The sequence below is a fragment of the Rhinopithecus bieti genome, unplaced genomic scaffold, assembly GCF_001698545.2.
Source record: "Rhinopithecus bieti isolate Rb0 unplaced genomic scaffold, ASM169854v2 scaffold_18354, whole genome shotgun sequence".
Lineage (NCBI taxonomy): Eukaryota > Metazoa > Chordata > Mammalia > Primates > Cercopithecidae > Rhinopithecus > Rhinopithecus bieti.
In genome coordinates, this window is record NW_016809835.1 from 1304462 (window position 1) to 1319320 (window position 14859).

The 14859-nt window shown below is 45.2% G+C and overlaps 1 protein-coding gene across 3 annotated transcripts in view; it reads left to right on the plus strand.

Annotated features, from left to right (window-relative positions):
- MARVELD2 (MARVEL domain containing 2) overlaps positions 1–14192 on the plus strand; it is a 32329-nt gene extending 18137 nt beyond the window's left edge. For 2 of the 3 annotated variants that reach the window (XM_017890638.1, XM_017890640.1), the window contains 4 exons: positions 3866–4014; positions 4261–4432; positions 11684–11734; positions 12781–13294. In XM_017890638.1, the coding sequence (XP_017746127.1) occupies positions 3866–4014; positions 4261–4432; positions 11684–11734; positions 12781–12903 (495 nt within the window). In that variant the 3' untranslated portion in view covers positions 12904–13294. Of the gene's footprint in view, positions 1–3865; positions 4015–4260; positions 4433–11683; positions 11735–12780 lie in introns of all 3 variants that reach the window. The other variant, XM_017890639.1, reaches the window with a different exon arrangement.
- The last annotated feature ends 667 nt before the right edge of the window (positions 14193–14859 follow it).

Genomic DNA, 14859 nt, shown 5'->3' on the forward strand with positions numbered 1-14859 from the left:
GAGTCTCGCTCTGTCGCGCAGGCTGAAGTGCAGTGGCCAGATCTCAGCTCACTGCAAGCTCCGCCCCCCGGGTTTACGCCATTCTCCTGCCTCAGCCTCCGGAGTAGCTGCGACTACAGGCGCCCGCCACTTCGCCCGGCTAGGATCTCCCTATGTTGCCCAGGCTGGTCTCAAACATCTGGGTTCAAGCAATCCTCCTGCCTTGGCCTCCCAAAGTGCTAGGATTACAGGAATGAGCCACTGCACCTGGCCTAGTTCTGGGTATTTATTTATTTATTTATTTATTTATTTTTGAGACGGAGTCTCGCTCTGTCACCCAGGCTGGGGTACAGTGGTGTGATCTCAGCTCCTTGCCACCTCTGCCTCCCAGGTTCAAGCGATTCTCCTGCCTCAGCCTCCTGAGTAGCTGGAATTACAGGCGCCCACCACCACGCCCGGCTAATGTTTGTATTTTTAGTACAAACAGAGTTTCACCATGTTGGCCAGGCAGATCTTGAATGCCTGACATTAAATGATCCACCCCCCTCGGCCTCCCAAACTGCTGGGATTACAGGCATGAGCCACCTCACCCAGCCCAGTTCTGAGTTTTAATTGTGGCTTTTCTACTTAATAGTTACGTGACCTTGGAGAATTGACTTGACCTCTCTGAACCTCACTTCTGTTTTTGATTTTTTTTTAAGAGACAGGGTCTTGCTCTGATGCCCAGGCTGGAGTGCAGTGGACCATTCACAGCGCCCTGCAGCCTCGAACTCCTGACCTCAAGTGATCCTCCCACCTCAGCCTCCCAAAACATTAGGCTTATACGTGTAAGCCACTGCACCTGGCCTCAACCTCACTTATTTTCTTTCTTTTTTTTTTTTTTTAAGACAGAGTCTTGCTTTGTTGCCCAGGCTGGAGTGCAATGGCACGATCTCGGCTCACTGCAAGCTCTGCCTACTGGGTTCACGCCGTTCTCCTGCCTCAGCCTCTCGAATAGCTGGGACTACAGGCGCCCACCACCACACCCGGCTAATTTTTTCTATTTTTAGTAGAGACAGGGTTTCACTGTGTTAGCCAGGATGGTCTCGATCTCCCGACCTTGTGATCCCCCCGCCTCGGCCTCCCAAAGTGCTAGGATTACAGGTGTGAGCCACTGGGCCCGGCACTTCTTTATGTATAAAATGGAAACACCTCTTCTAGCATCCACCAATTTCATCAACTTTGTTGGTGTTCTAGGCACTGTCCAATGGAGTCCCTGAAAGTTTTTTCTCAACCCCAAAGCTGAGCATCCATTTTTGCCCTTTCTAGGGTAGAATCCACTGGATCTTCCAATCCTATCTCCTTTCTGTCTGAGACTTCCTCTCTAGGCCATTTCACCTTGTGTTCTCTTTCTCTCTTTTGAACACATAATTTTTACAAAAGGGCCTCTAAGAGCTCTGCTGTTTAGAAACCAGCGTGACTTGGCACAGTGGCTCACGCTTGTAATCCCGGCACTTTGGGTGGCCGAGGTGGGCGGATCGCCTGAGGTCAGGAGTTCGAGACCAGCCTGACCAATGTGGTAAAACCCCATCTCTACTAAAAATACAAAAAACTAGCCAGGCGTAGTGGCTTGCGCTTATAGTCCCAGAATTCCTTGGGAGGTGGAGGTTGCAGTGAGCCGAGATTGTGCCACTGCATTCCAACCTGGGCAACAGAGCGAAACTCTTATTTCAAAAAAAAAAAGGCCAGGCATGATGGCTCATGCCTGTAATCCCAGCACTTTGGGAGGCCGAGGCAGGCGGATCATGAGGTCAGGAGTTCAAGACCAGCCTGGCCAATATGGTGAAACCCTGTCTCTACTAAAATACAAAATTAGCTGGGCGTGGTGGCATGCACCTGTACTCCCAGCTACTCAGGAGGCTGAGGCAGAAGAATTGCTTGAACCCAGGAGGCAGGGCTGCAGTGAGCCAAGATCGTGCCACTGCACTCCAGCCTGGGTGACAGAGTGAGACTCCATCTCAGAAAAAAAAAGAAACCAGCATGGCGCAAACCACCATCTCTTGCATCTAGGATTCTTATAGCCCTTTTCAGGCAATCACAGGTTAGGACCACTTGGGCAAATTGAAGACATCTTCTGCCTTTCCTCTGCAGTCCCAGCAACATCCTCCTTACATTTAAAAATCTAGCCTAGGCATGGTGGTTCATGCCTGTCATCCCAACACTTTGGGAGCCTGAGGCAGCAGGAGTTGAAGACCAGCCTTGGCAACATAGCAAGACCCCTGTCTCTAAAAAAAAAAAAAAAAAAAAAAATAAAGCCTACTCACAGTGGCTCATACCTGTAATCCTAGCACTCTGGGAGGCCAAGGCAGGCAGATCATTTGAGCCCACAAGTTTGAGACCAGCCTGGGCAACATGGCAAGACCTAATCACTACAAAAAATTTAAAAATTAGCCAGATTATCCAGCATGGTGCTGCACGCCTGTGGTCCCAGCTACTTGGAAGGCTGAGGTGGGAGGATCGCTTGAGCCCAGGGGTTTGAGGCTGCAATGAGTCATGATCAAGTCAGTGCACTGCAGCCTGGATGACAGAGCAAGACCTTGTCTCAAAAAAAAAAAAAAAAAATTTTTTTTAAATAAAATAAAGATACTATCCTGGGTGTGGTGGCTCCACCTGTAATACCAGCACTTTGGGAGGCCAAGGTGGGCAGATCACCTGAGGTCAGGAGTTTGAGACCAGCCTGGCCAACATGACAAAACCCTGTTTCTACTAAAAGTACAAAAATTGCTGGGCACGGTGGCTCACGCCTGTAATCCCAGCACTTTGGGAGGCTGAGATGGGCGGATCCCGAGGTCAGGAGATCGAGACCATCCTGGCTAATGCGGTGATACCCCATCTCTACTAAAAATACAAAAAATTAGCCAGGCATGGTAGCGGGCACCTGTAGTCCCAGCTACTCGGGAGGCTGAGGCAGGAGAATGGCGTGAACCCAGGAGGCGGAGCTTGCAGTGAGTCGAGATTTCGCCACTGCACTCCAGTCTGGGCGACAGAGCGAGATTCCATCTCAAAGAAAAAACTATATATACAAAAATTAGCTGGGCGTGGTGGCACACACCTGTATGTAACCCCAGCTACTTGGGAGACTGAGGCACAAGAATTGCTTGAACCAGGAGGCGGTGGCTGCGGTGAGCTGAGATCATGCCACTGTACTCCAGCGTGAGCAACAGAGCGAGACTCCATCTCAAAAAAAAAAGAAAAGAAAAAAAAGATACTAAAAAATGAAAATACTATAAAAATACTGAAGATCAGGAAGCGTTTCTTTCTGATAGTGAATTTGTTTGCTTCCGTCTTCATATAACAAAAACAGTGTAACTCATTTCCTTTTCTGTTTTTTTGATTTTGATTTTTTTTTTTTTTTTTTTTTTTTGAGAGGGAGTCTCGCTGTGTTGCCCAGACTAGAGTGCAGTGGCACAATCTCAGCTTACTGCAACCTCCACCTCCCAGATTCAGGCAATTCTCCTGCCTCAGCCTCCCGAGGAGCTGGGATTACAGGTACCCGCCACCACGCCCAGCTGATTTTTGTATTTTTAGTAGAGATAGGGTTTCACCGTGTTGGCCAGGCTGGTTTCGAACTCCAGACCTCAAGTGTTCCACCCACCTCAGTTTCCCAAAGTGCTGGGATTACAAGCGTGAGCCACTGTGCCTGGCCTTAAACTTTTTATAGAGACAGGGTCTTGCCCTGTTGGCCAGGCTGGTCTTGAACTCCTGACCTCATGTGATCCTCCCGCTTTGGCCTCCAGAAGTGCTGGGATTATAGGTTTGAGACACCCCACCTGTTCTTCCTCCCCATTCAGAGGGTTTTTTTCTACCTATATTTATTAATAAATCCTCTTTTTCTCCCTAACTGCAGTGTGAAATGGCCACCAGTGGTGACAAACAAAGAGACTCAGAAGTTAATTTCAAGGAATTGAGAACAGCAAAAATGAAACCTGAACTACTGAGTGGACACATCCCCCCAGGCCACATTCCTAAACCTATCGTGATGCCCGACTATGTGGCGTGAGTATCAGTCTGAATTCTTCCGCAAGGTAGAAGTTGAGGGGCCCCATTTGGTCCTTTCATTTTCCAGTTTGTCTCCAAGTTAATACTCTGTGCTTGAAATCATGTATGTAAATAGTTGTTACCTGAGAGGTAATGTATTGAATTGAAGGTACGATATGATCACTAAGGAATAAGCTAAGCTGATTTCCCATTCAGCTTCTCTTAGTGAAACGATTATATCTTTGGTTTATGTTTTTCCCCCAGAAAATACCCTGTGATTCAGACAGATGATGAGCGAGAACGCTATAAAGCTGTGTTCCAAGACCAGTTTTCAGAGTACAAAGAGCTGTCTGCAGAAGTTCAGGCCGTCCTGAGGAAGTTCGATGAGCTGGATGCAGTGATGAGCAGATTGCCCCATCATTCGGAAAGCCGACAGGTTAGTGTGTGCAGCTGCCTAGGAGGAGCACTGAAATCTAGAGGATGAATACAATCTGGCTTTTTTTTTTTTTTCTGTGAGACAGAGTATTGTTCTGTTGCCAGGCTGGAGTGCAGTGGCACAATCTTGGCTTGCTGCAACCTCCACCTCCCGGGTTCAAGTGATTCTCCTGCCTCAGCCTCCCGAGTAGTTGGGATTACAGGCATGTGCCACCACACCCAGCTAATTTTTTTGTATTTTTAGTGGAGATGTGGTTTCGCCATGTTGGCCAGGATGGTCTCAACTCCTGGCCTCAAATAATCCACCCACCTTGGCCTCCCAGAGTGCTGGGATTACAGGCATGAGCCACTGCATTCAGCATAAAATCTGGCTTTTTTTTTTTTTTTTTTTTTTTGAGATGAGTCTCGCTCTGTCACCCAGACTGGAGCGCAGTGCTGTGATCTCAGCTCACTGCAAGCTCCACCTCCTGGGTTCATGCCATTCTCTTGCCTCAGCCTCCCAAGTAGCTGGGACTACAGGCCCCCGCCACCACGCCCAGCTAATTTTTTTGTATTTTTGGTAGAGACGGGGTTTCACCATGTTAGCTAGGATGGTCTCGATCTCCTAATCTTGGGATCCATCCGCCTCGGCCTCCCAAAGTGCTGGGATTACAGGCATGAGCCACCACGCCCAAAATCTGGCTTTTAAAAAAGTGTATAACCATTTACATCTGCTTTCTGTGTCTAGGAAAGCATTTGAGATCCTCAAGGTGTCTAGTGAAGATGACAATTCAAATTATGTAACTTAATATCTTTTGTCTTCAATTATTAAACAGTATTTTTTCTTTTTGTTTTTTCACTCTGTGCTTACCCATATTTTATTTTCTTAAGTAAAATATAAATTTGCCTAAGATACATACCAAATCAGGCAGGGTCCCAAAGGAGACAGATGGCACATTCAAACTAGGATAATTCACAAAGGTTTATTCAGAAAGTGAGTGTAGGGAAGCTACCAGGGGCATCGCATTCCCCTGCTAAGCCAGAGCCCAGCAGTTAGCGCAAAGGCAGAGCAGCCATTGAGTAAGAGTAGAGAGCAGAAATGGCCAGGCACAGTGGCTTACACCTGTAATCCCAACACTTGAGAGGCCAAGGCAGGCAGATTGCTTGAACCCAGGCATGCAAGACCCTAGACAACATAGTGAAACCCCATCTCTACAAAAAATATAAAAATTAGCCAGGCGTGATGGCATGCACCTGTAGACCCAGCTACTCAGGAGGCTGAGGTGCGAAGATTGCCTGAACCCAGGAGATTGAGATTGCAGTGAGCTGTGATTTTGCCACTACACTGCAGCCTGGGGGACAGAGTGAGACCATGTCTCAAAAACAAAAAACAAAACAAAACAAAAGAGCAGATATGAGATACGCTACAAATGTGAGCTGCTGGGCATACACATCAGAGTGGTAGCTGTGATTATGACATAGAGGAAAACCAGGAGTAGAAATGGTGGTTACAGGGGACTTAAGCTTTTTTGTAGTGCTCTTCCTCACCCCCCACATTTTTCACATTTTGAAATAGGAGTATTGAAATAGGAATGCCTTATAATCTGTGCCATTTTTAAATTTTTATTTATTTATTTTTTGAGATGGAATTTTGCTCTTGTTGCCCAGGCTGGAATGCCATGGCATGATCTCAGTTCACTGCAACCTCCGCCTCCCAGGTTCAAGCTATTCTCCCACCTCAGCCTCCTAAGTAGCTGGGATTACAGGCATGTGCCACCATGCCCAGCTAATTTTGTATTTTTAGTAGAGATGGGGTTTCACCATGTTGGTCAGGCTGGTCTCGAACTCCTGACCTTATGATCTGCCCGCCTCAGCCTCCCAAAGTGCTGGGATTACAGGCGTGAGCCACCGCACCTGGCCACCTGTGCCATTTTTAAATCAGATGTACTCTTTTTTTTTTTTTTTTTTTGAGACGGAGTCTTGCTCTGTTGCTCTGTCACCCAGACTGGAGTGCAGTGGCGCAATCTCGGCTCACTGTCACATTTCCCTCCCAGGTTACATGATTCTCCTACCTCAGCTTCCCAAGTAAATGGGACTATAGGTGCATGCCCAGCTAATGTTTGTATTTTTAGTAGAGGCAGGGTTTCCCCATTTTGGGCAGGCTGGTCTTGAACTCCTGACCTCAGGTGATCCGCCCACCTCGGCCTCCCAAAGTATTGGTATTACAGGCGTGAGCCCCTGCATCTGGCCCAGATGTACTCTTTTTAATTGAGATCTCATTCACATATAATAAATCTACCCTTTTAAAGTGTACAATTCAGTGAATTTTAGTATAGTTACAGAGTTGTGCAATCAGCACCACTCAAATTCCAGAACAGTTTAATCACCCCAAAAAGAAATCCTATATTGGCGGGGGGCAGTGGCTCATGCCTGTAATCCCAGCACTTTGGGATGCTGAGGCAGGCAGATCACTTGAGGTCAGGAATTTGAGACCAGCCTGGCCAACATGGTGAAACGCTGTCTCTACTAAAAATACAGAAATTAGTTGGGCACATTGGCGGGCTGAGTAATCTCAGCTACTTGCAAGACTGAGGCAGGAGAATCACTTGAACCCAGGAGGTAGAGGTTGTCCAGCCAGGGCAACAGAGCGAGACCCTGTCTCAAAAAAAAAAAGAAAAGAAAAGAAAAGAAAAAAAAAAGAAACTGTTACCCATTAGCAGTTATTTCCCATTCTCAGCTCTGTCCAACCATTGACAACCACTAATCTACTTTCTGTCTGAATGGATTTGCCTAGTTTGAACATTTCATATAAATCCTTTGTGTCTGGCTTCTTCGTTTTGCATAATGTTTTCAAGGTTCATCCATATTTTAGCATAAGTCAATACTTATTCCTTTCTGTGGTGGAATAATATTCTGCTATATGGATATACCACATTTTGTTTATCCGTTTATCAAGAGATAGATATTTGGTCATTTCCAAATGTCTATATAGACATTTCCACTCATTGGCTATTATGAATAATGCTGGTAGGAATATTTGTGTAATATTCTCTTTTTAAAAGAGGCTGTATTAATCTATTACATGTATAATTAGATTTTAAAAACACAGCTTTGTAAAAACTAAATGTTGGTCTGGCTGTGGTAGCACATGGCTGTAGTCCCAGCTACTCAGGAGGCTGAGGCAGAAGTCACGTGAACCCAGGAGGCGGAGGTTGCAGTGAGCTGAGATCGTGCCACTGTACTCCTGGGCGACAGAACCAAAACAAAACCAAAAAAACTAAATGTCAAATTTATGTATGGGAACACACACACACACACACACACACACACATATATATATATAATTTTTTTACCTGAGAAGTTGGGTATCTTTGCTTTGACCACAGACTGTTAAGTGTACATTTAAATCACTTATCATTATGAGTTAACTAAGCCAAATGTGTATTACGGTGACATTTTCCTAACCCTGGAGCAATGGAATGGTGTTGGCTAAGAGACACCAGTACAGGAAGCAAGAGAAATTCAGCAAATATTGAGGTTCAATGTCAGTACCATTTGGAAAATAAGCAAGGCCCACGGGTCTAAGAAGGGTGACCTAGTTTAGAGGCCGTCAAAGGAGTGCCGGAAGGCATGAGGCCCCAGGAATCTGGATCAGCACAGGTTGGGAGGAGCAGGCTTGTTTGGAGAAATAATGCAGAAAATTCTGACCTGCAAGTCCGGGTGTGATGGCTCACACTTGTAATCCTAGCACTTTGGGAGGCTGAGGTGGGCGGATCACCTGAGGTTGGGAGTTCGAGACCAGCCTGACCAACATCGTGAAACCCCGTCCCTACTAAAAATACAAAAATTAGCCAGGCATGGTGGCACGTGCCTGTAATTCCAGCTACTGGGGAGGCAGAGACAAGAGAATTGCTTGAACCCGGGAGTCGTAGGTTGCAGTGATCTGAGATCGCGCCACTGCACTCCAGCCTGGGCGACAGAGCAAGACTTCGTCTCAAAAAAAAAAAAAAAAAGAAATCCTGTCTCAACTAAAAATACAAAACTAGCCAGGTGTGGTGGCACATTCCTGTAATCCCAGCTACTCGGGAGGCTGAGGCGGGAGAATCACTTGAACCTGGAGGCAGAGATTGCAGTACACCAAGATCGCACCATTGCACTCTAGCCTGGGCAATAAGAGCGAAACTCCGTTTAAAAAAAAAAAAAAAAAGTCGGGGTGCGGTGGCTCACGCCTGTAATCCCAGCACTTTGGGAGGCTGAGTCGGGCAGATCATTAGGTCAGGAGATCGAGACCAGCCTGGCCAACATAGTGAAACCCTGTCCCTACTAAAAATACAAAAAATTAGCCAGGTGTGGTGGCGGGCACCTGTAATCCCAGCTGCTCGGGAGGCTGAGGCAGGAGAATGGCTTGAACCTGGGAGGCAGAGGTTGCAGTGAGACGAGATTATGCCATTGCACTCCAGCCTGGGTGACAGAGCGAGACTCCGTCTCACCAAAAAAAAAAAAAGAAGAAAATCTTAACCTGTAATCTTTGAGCCAACACCCAGTGGTATCTGGTTTGTGTGCTTTAAAATGGACAAGGGCTGCAGCACGTGGTCTGCAGTTGGGAAATCAAGAGGGTCCTGATGACAGTACAGACTAAGACCAAGTCTTCCCATGATGTTTCCACCCAGTATCACCAACAGCCATTACCTGTGATTTTTAACAAGACAGGGCTTGTAAGTAACCCAATGGCAGGCCCGCGGTTGTTATTATCAGTGTATCCTCCAGTCCTTATCTAAAGTAGAAATATTAACCGTATTACAAAAGTTAGCTTCTCCTTGGCCACAGGCTGAGCTTTGTCCTGGGCAGGAGTCCACAGGCTCATTCATTTTCCCACCATGTCCCCATGGAAGCATGTGAGGCATTTCAAAGTCCAGTGGGCCTGTTTGGAGGCAGGTTCTCTCACAGACATGGTTGTGCACCCCTGAAAAATAGTCACATGACTTTTCGGAGCCCATAAAATAGAAATATTGCCCCAAACAATCCCTCTGGTCCTTACCACTCCTTAAATTCAGTGACAGACTCTAGACGGATGTTACAGCTCATCTCTGCCTGCATCTCCAGAACAGCAGTGCTAACCCCAGCAGTAAGTTTATTCCTTGTACAGGATCTGTTATTACAGATTGCAATTAAATCACCAGGTTTATCTTCACTGCTGGCAAGCATTCAAAACACAAACATACTCATGATCTCAGTCTGTAAAAGAGATTGAAGAATTAAAATTATTCGGGCAAGGGGGCTCGTGGCTGTAATGCCCACTCTTTGGGAGTCAAGGCAGGAAGATTGCTTGAAGCCAGGAGTTCAAGATGAGCTTGGGCAATATAGCAAGACCACGTCTACTCATAAAAAAATAAAAATTAGCAGCCGGGCATGGTGGCTCACACCTGTAATCCCAGCACTTCGGGAGGCTGAGGTGGGTGAATCACAAGGTCAGGAGTTCAAGACGAGCCTGGCCAACGTGGTGAAACCCCATCTCTACTAAAAATACGAAAAATTAGCTGGGCGTAGTGGTGGGCACCTGTAATCCCAGCTACTTAGGAGGCTGAGGCAGGAAAATCGCTTGAACCCAGGAGGGGAAGGTTGCAGTGAGCCAAGATCGCACCACTACATTTCAGCCTGGGCGACAGAATGAGACTCTATCTCAAAAATAAATAAAAAATAAATAAATAAATAAACAAAAATAAAAATTAGCCAGGCCTGGTGATGTGCCGTATAATCCCAGCTACTTGGGAGGCTGAGACAGGAGGATCACTTGAACCCAAGAAGTTTTGGTTATAGTAAGCTATTGCACCACTGCACTCCAGCTTGGGCAACAGAGCAAGACACTGTCTCAAAAAAAAAAAAAGAAAGAAAGAAAATATACTGGGAAAAGGATATGGATCAGTGATGGAAAAGGTTCTCAGGGCAAGCTTTTATTTTATTATTATTTTATTTATTTATTTATTTTTGAGACGGAGTCTCACTCTGTTGCCCAGGCTGGAGTGCAGTGGCGTGATCTTGGCTCACTGCAACCTCCGCCTCCTGGGTTCAAGTGATTCTACTGTCTTGGCCTCCTGAGTGGCTGAGATTACAGGCGTGAGCCACCATGCCTGGCTAATTTTTGTATTTTAGTAGAGAGGGGTTTTGCCATGTTGGCCAGGCTGGTCTCGAATTCCTGATCTCAGGTGATCCACCCACCTCAGCCTCCCAAAGTGCTGGGATTACAGGTGTAGGACAAGCTTTTAGAACTATAAATTATTGGCTTGGCACAGTGGCTCACACCGGTAATCCCAGTACTTTGGGAGGCCGAGGTGGGCAGATCACTTGAGGCCAGGAGTTCGAGACCACCCTAGGAAACATGGCAAAACCCCATCTCTACTAAAAATACAAAAATTAGCTGGGCATGGTGACGCACACCTGTAGTTCCAGCTACTTGGGAAGCTGAGGCTCAATAATAGCTTGAGCCAGAGACGTGGGAGGTTGCAGTGAGCTGAGATCGTGCCACTGTACTCCAGCCTGGGTGACAGAGGAAGACTGTCTTGAAAAAAAAAAAAAACCTATAAATTATTATATTTATTTATTTATTAGGTTTGCTTTGTCGGACAATCTCTATGCATAGGTGTGCATGGATGAATGAGGGCATTGCTGTAGTAATCTGTTCCCTTTGGATAGACCGTTCAATTCCTTAACAAAGTTCATATTTATTATAAAACTTTAGAAAAAAGTTGCAAGAAGCCTTATATTAGCTATTTTCAAAAGTTACATACTGTCAAACTGCTTAACCCCAACACCTAATAACTCGAAAAAGAACTTTCCAAAGGGGATGAACTTTCCAAAAAGGATGTACATAATCATAACTAATGTGGTTATTATGTGGCAAGCAGTTTATAAGGATCATTTCAAATAAGTGAACCTTCTTACAACCCTTTGAGGTCATTATGGTTTTATTTTCATTTTACCAATAAGGAAACGGAGCTTGCCAGCCGTGTGACCCTGGGCAAGCTATGTATCCTCCCTAAGGGCCTGGGGCTTGGGACTGGTTGCATGTGGTCAGGGCCCTTTCTCTCTTTTATTGCCTGGGCCTAGCAGATAGTAAGCCCTCAAATATTTGCCTGTGAAATGAATTTTTGTGTGTCACTGTTTTCATTATTTTCTTAGTTAAAATTGTTTTTTGTTCTAATTCTCAGTGTGCTTTGAGATATGATTCGAGTAAATGCAAATGTTTTAACTTAAGTATACAATATATTATTTTCAGGAACATGAGAGAATTTCAAGAATCCATGAAGAGTTTAAGAAAAAAAAGAATGTGAGTAAAACAGTTTTCTTCTTCAAACTGTATTCTTATCCAGGTACATACATGATAATTGACAGACTCTAGACTCTGTTAGCTAAAATAGTTCCTTTTTGTTATTTCGTGAGATGCTCCTTTTAAGGGAAAATGGCTGCTGGATGCCATTTCTTGTCATGTCTGTTCAGAATACATTTTGCTGTGTCCTGATTTAGCAACCTAGGGAAATGAGCATTGATCGGGAATTCTCCACCTGTTCCTTCAAAAAGATGAACTGATTTTACATCTTTCCAGCTCTAACTTAATCTCAAAATCAGTAGAGGTGGCTGGACACTGGCTCAGGACTGTAATCTCAGCACTTTGGGAGGCCAAGGCGAGTGGAACGCCTGAGCCCAGGAGTTTGAGACCAGCCTGGGCAACATGGAGAATCCTTGTCTCTACAAAAAAAATACAAACATTAGCCGGTAATGGTGGCACACACCTGCAGCCCCAGCTACTTGGGAGGCTGAAGTGGGAGGATCACTTGAGCCTGGGAGGCAGAGGTTGCACTGGGAGACAGAGTATGCCACTCCACTCTAGCCTCGGCAACAGAATGAAACCCTGTCTCAAAAAGAAAAAAAATCAGTCAAGGCGGTAGAGACCACTTATTAATATTTTCTATACTTATTACTTTTTTTTAAAGAGATGGGGTCTTGGCATGTTGCCTAAGCTGGCCTCAGACACCTGGGCTCAAGCAATCCTTCTACCTCAGCCTCCTGAGTTGCTGGGACTATAGGCACATGCCACTGTACCTGGCTTCATTCACTTTTTTATGTACATCAGATAGTAAAATGAAAGGTGCCTCAGCTCTTTGTACTTCTGTTTGATTTTGCTGTGAATCTAAAACTGCTCTAAAAAAAAAAGTACATTTAAAAAGTGTGTAAAGAGCTTAACTGTTACTCTGAGTTCGGAATCTGCTGTAGAGACTTTTGTTGTGTATGATCATTTCCTGTGACAATGTATGTTTCTGTGTTTTTTCACTGAGGAAGCCAAGAGCCAAAATAATACTTATATTTCTTTTACAGGATCCTACATTTCTGGAAAAAAAAGAACGCTGTGATTACCTAAAGAATAAACTTTCTCACATAAAGCAAAGAATTCAAGAATATGATAAAGTAATGAATTGGGATGTACAAGGTTATTCTTAACCCTTATTTGAAACCAGTTTTTATTTTATTTTATTTTAAGATGAACTCTTGCTCTTCACCCAGGCTGGAGTGCAGTGGCATGATCTCGGCTCACTGCAACCTCCACCTCCCGGGTTCAGGCAATTCTCCTGCCTTAGCCTCCCCAGTAGCTGGGATTACAGGCATGCGCCACCACGCCCAGCTAATTTTTGTGTTTTTAGTAGAGACAGGGTTTCACCATGTTGGCCAGGCTGGGGAACTACTTTTTTTTTTTTTAATAACAAGTTTACTATTTATTTACTGCCTTTTTGATGCTAGCGTCTGTGGTAGATAAGCAAGTGCTTCCCGAATCAGCTTCCAGTTGATTTAACCAGTATGCAACATTAACGATTTTACTCAAACATTTTTAAACAAATTCAGATGTACTAAGGGCATTTACTAAGAATGGAAAAAATCCTTTGTTCATCTGTGACCAATTTCATATTCGTCTATCGCATTTAAATGTGTCGTCATTTCAGAGATTGTATCCCGGCGGTGCGATGGGCAAGTGGACTATCAATTCTGGTGCTACTTTTCCTTTTCACTCAGGCAGGTTCCTAGGATTTTCTAGGACAAATTTCTCTTCCTAGAGAAATTCCTAGGGGATTTCTAAAGGATTTTTCTAAGGGAAAATGGGTGACATCTTTCAGAGGTGTCATTTATTCCCTTGAAAGGTATTTGAATCCCAGATCAACATTTTCAGACATCCTGATCTTGGGCAAATTGCGTAATCTCTCTGTGCCTGTTTCCTCTTCTGTAAAATGTGGCTAATAATAGTCCCTTCCTCACAGAGTTGTTAGAATTAAAGGAGTTACTAATATGGTAATAACTATATTAGTGTTTGTGAAATCTACAGAAGTGTTTGTGAAATGAATAAATTATAAAGAATGAGTCTCAAGAAAAGGTCCTTAATGAGCAAGCCCAACTTACTTAACCAAAAGCCTAAGTGTCTGGTGCCTTTCTCTTTTGTGGTGTTAACTCATGGCCTTAGCCTGATGCTTCCCTGTGTCTCTGTGGCCCCTGGGGTTCCACATGGCCTCCCTGTCTTTCTTCAGTGTGACTGTGCATCTCTCCATCTCCCCATAGTCCAGCCTGCCCTGGACACATTGAATTGTATGAATTGTATGAATATTGCTTTTCTTTTCTTTTCTTTTCTTTTCTTTTCTTTTCTTTTTTTTGAGACGGAGTCTCGCTCTGTCGCCCAGGCTGGAGTGCAGTGGCGTGATCTCAGCTCACTGCAAGCTCTGCCTCCTGGGTTCCTGCCATTCTCCTGCCTCAGCTTCCTGAGTAGCTGGGACTACAGGCGCCCACCACCATGCCCAGCTAATTTTTAGTAGAGATGGGGTTTCAACGTGTTAGCCAGGATGGTCTCGATCTCCTGACCTCATGATCTGCCCGCCTCAGCCTCCCAAAGTGCTGGGATTACAGGCGTGAGCCACCGCACCCAGCTGTTATTCCTTTTCTATCCCCTTGGGACATACGTGCTACAGTCCCACGATGTAGCATTTCCTTGGAAACTTCCTTTGAATTTTTGAATTTTTGGGATGCTTCCTTTTCTCTTCCCTTCCCTTCTCTTTTCTCTTCTCTTTCTCTTTCTCTTTTCTTATCGACGGAGTTTCGCTCTTGTTGCCCAGGCTGAAGTAAGTGGTATGATCTCGGCTCACTGCAACCTCTGCCTCCTGGGTTCAAGCAATTCTTCTGCCTCTGCCTCCCAAGTAGCTGGGATTGCAGGCACCCACCACCATGCCCAGCTAATTTTTTGTATTTTTAGTAGAGACAGCGTTTCACCATGTTGGCCAGGCTGGTCTCGAGCTCCTGACCTCAGATGGTCCACCCACCTTGGCCTCCCGAAGTGCTGGGATTCAGGTGTGAGCCACCACGCCCAGCAGGGATGCTTCATCTTTCTAAGAATTATCTTGGCTTTGGACTTTATTCATG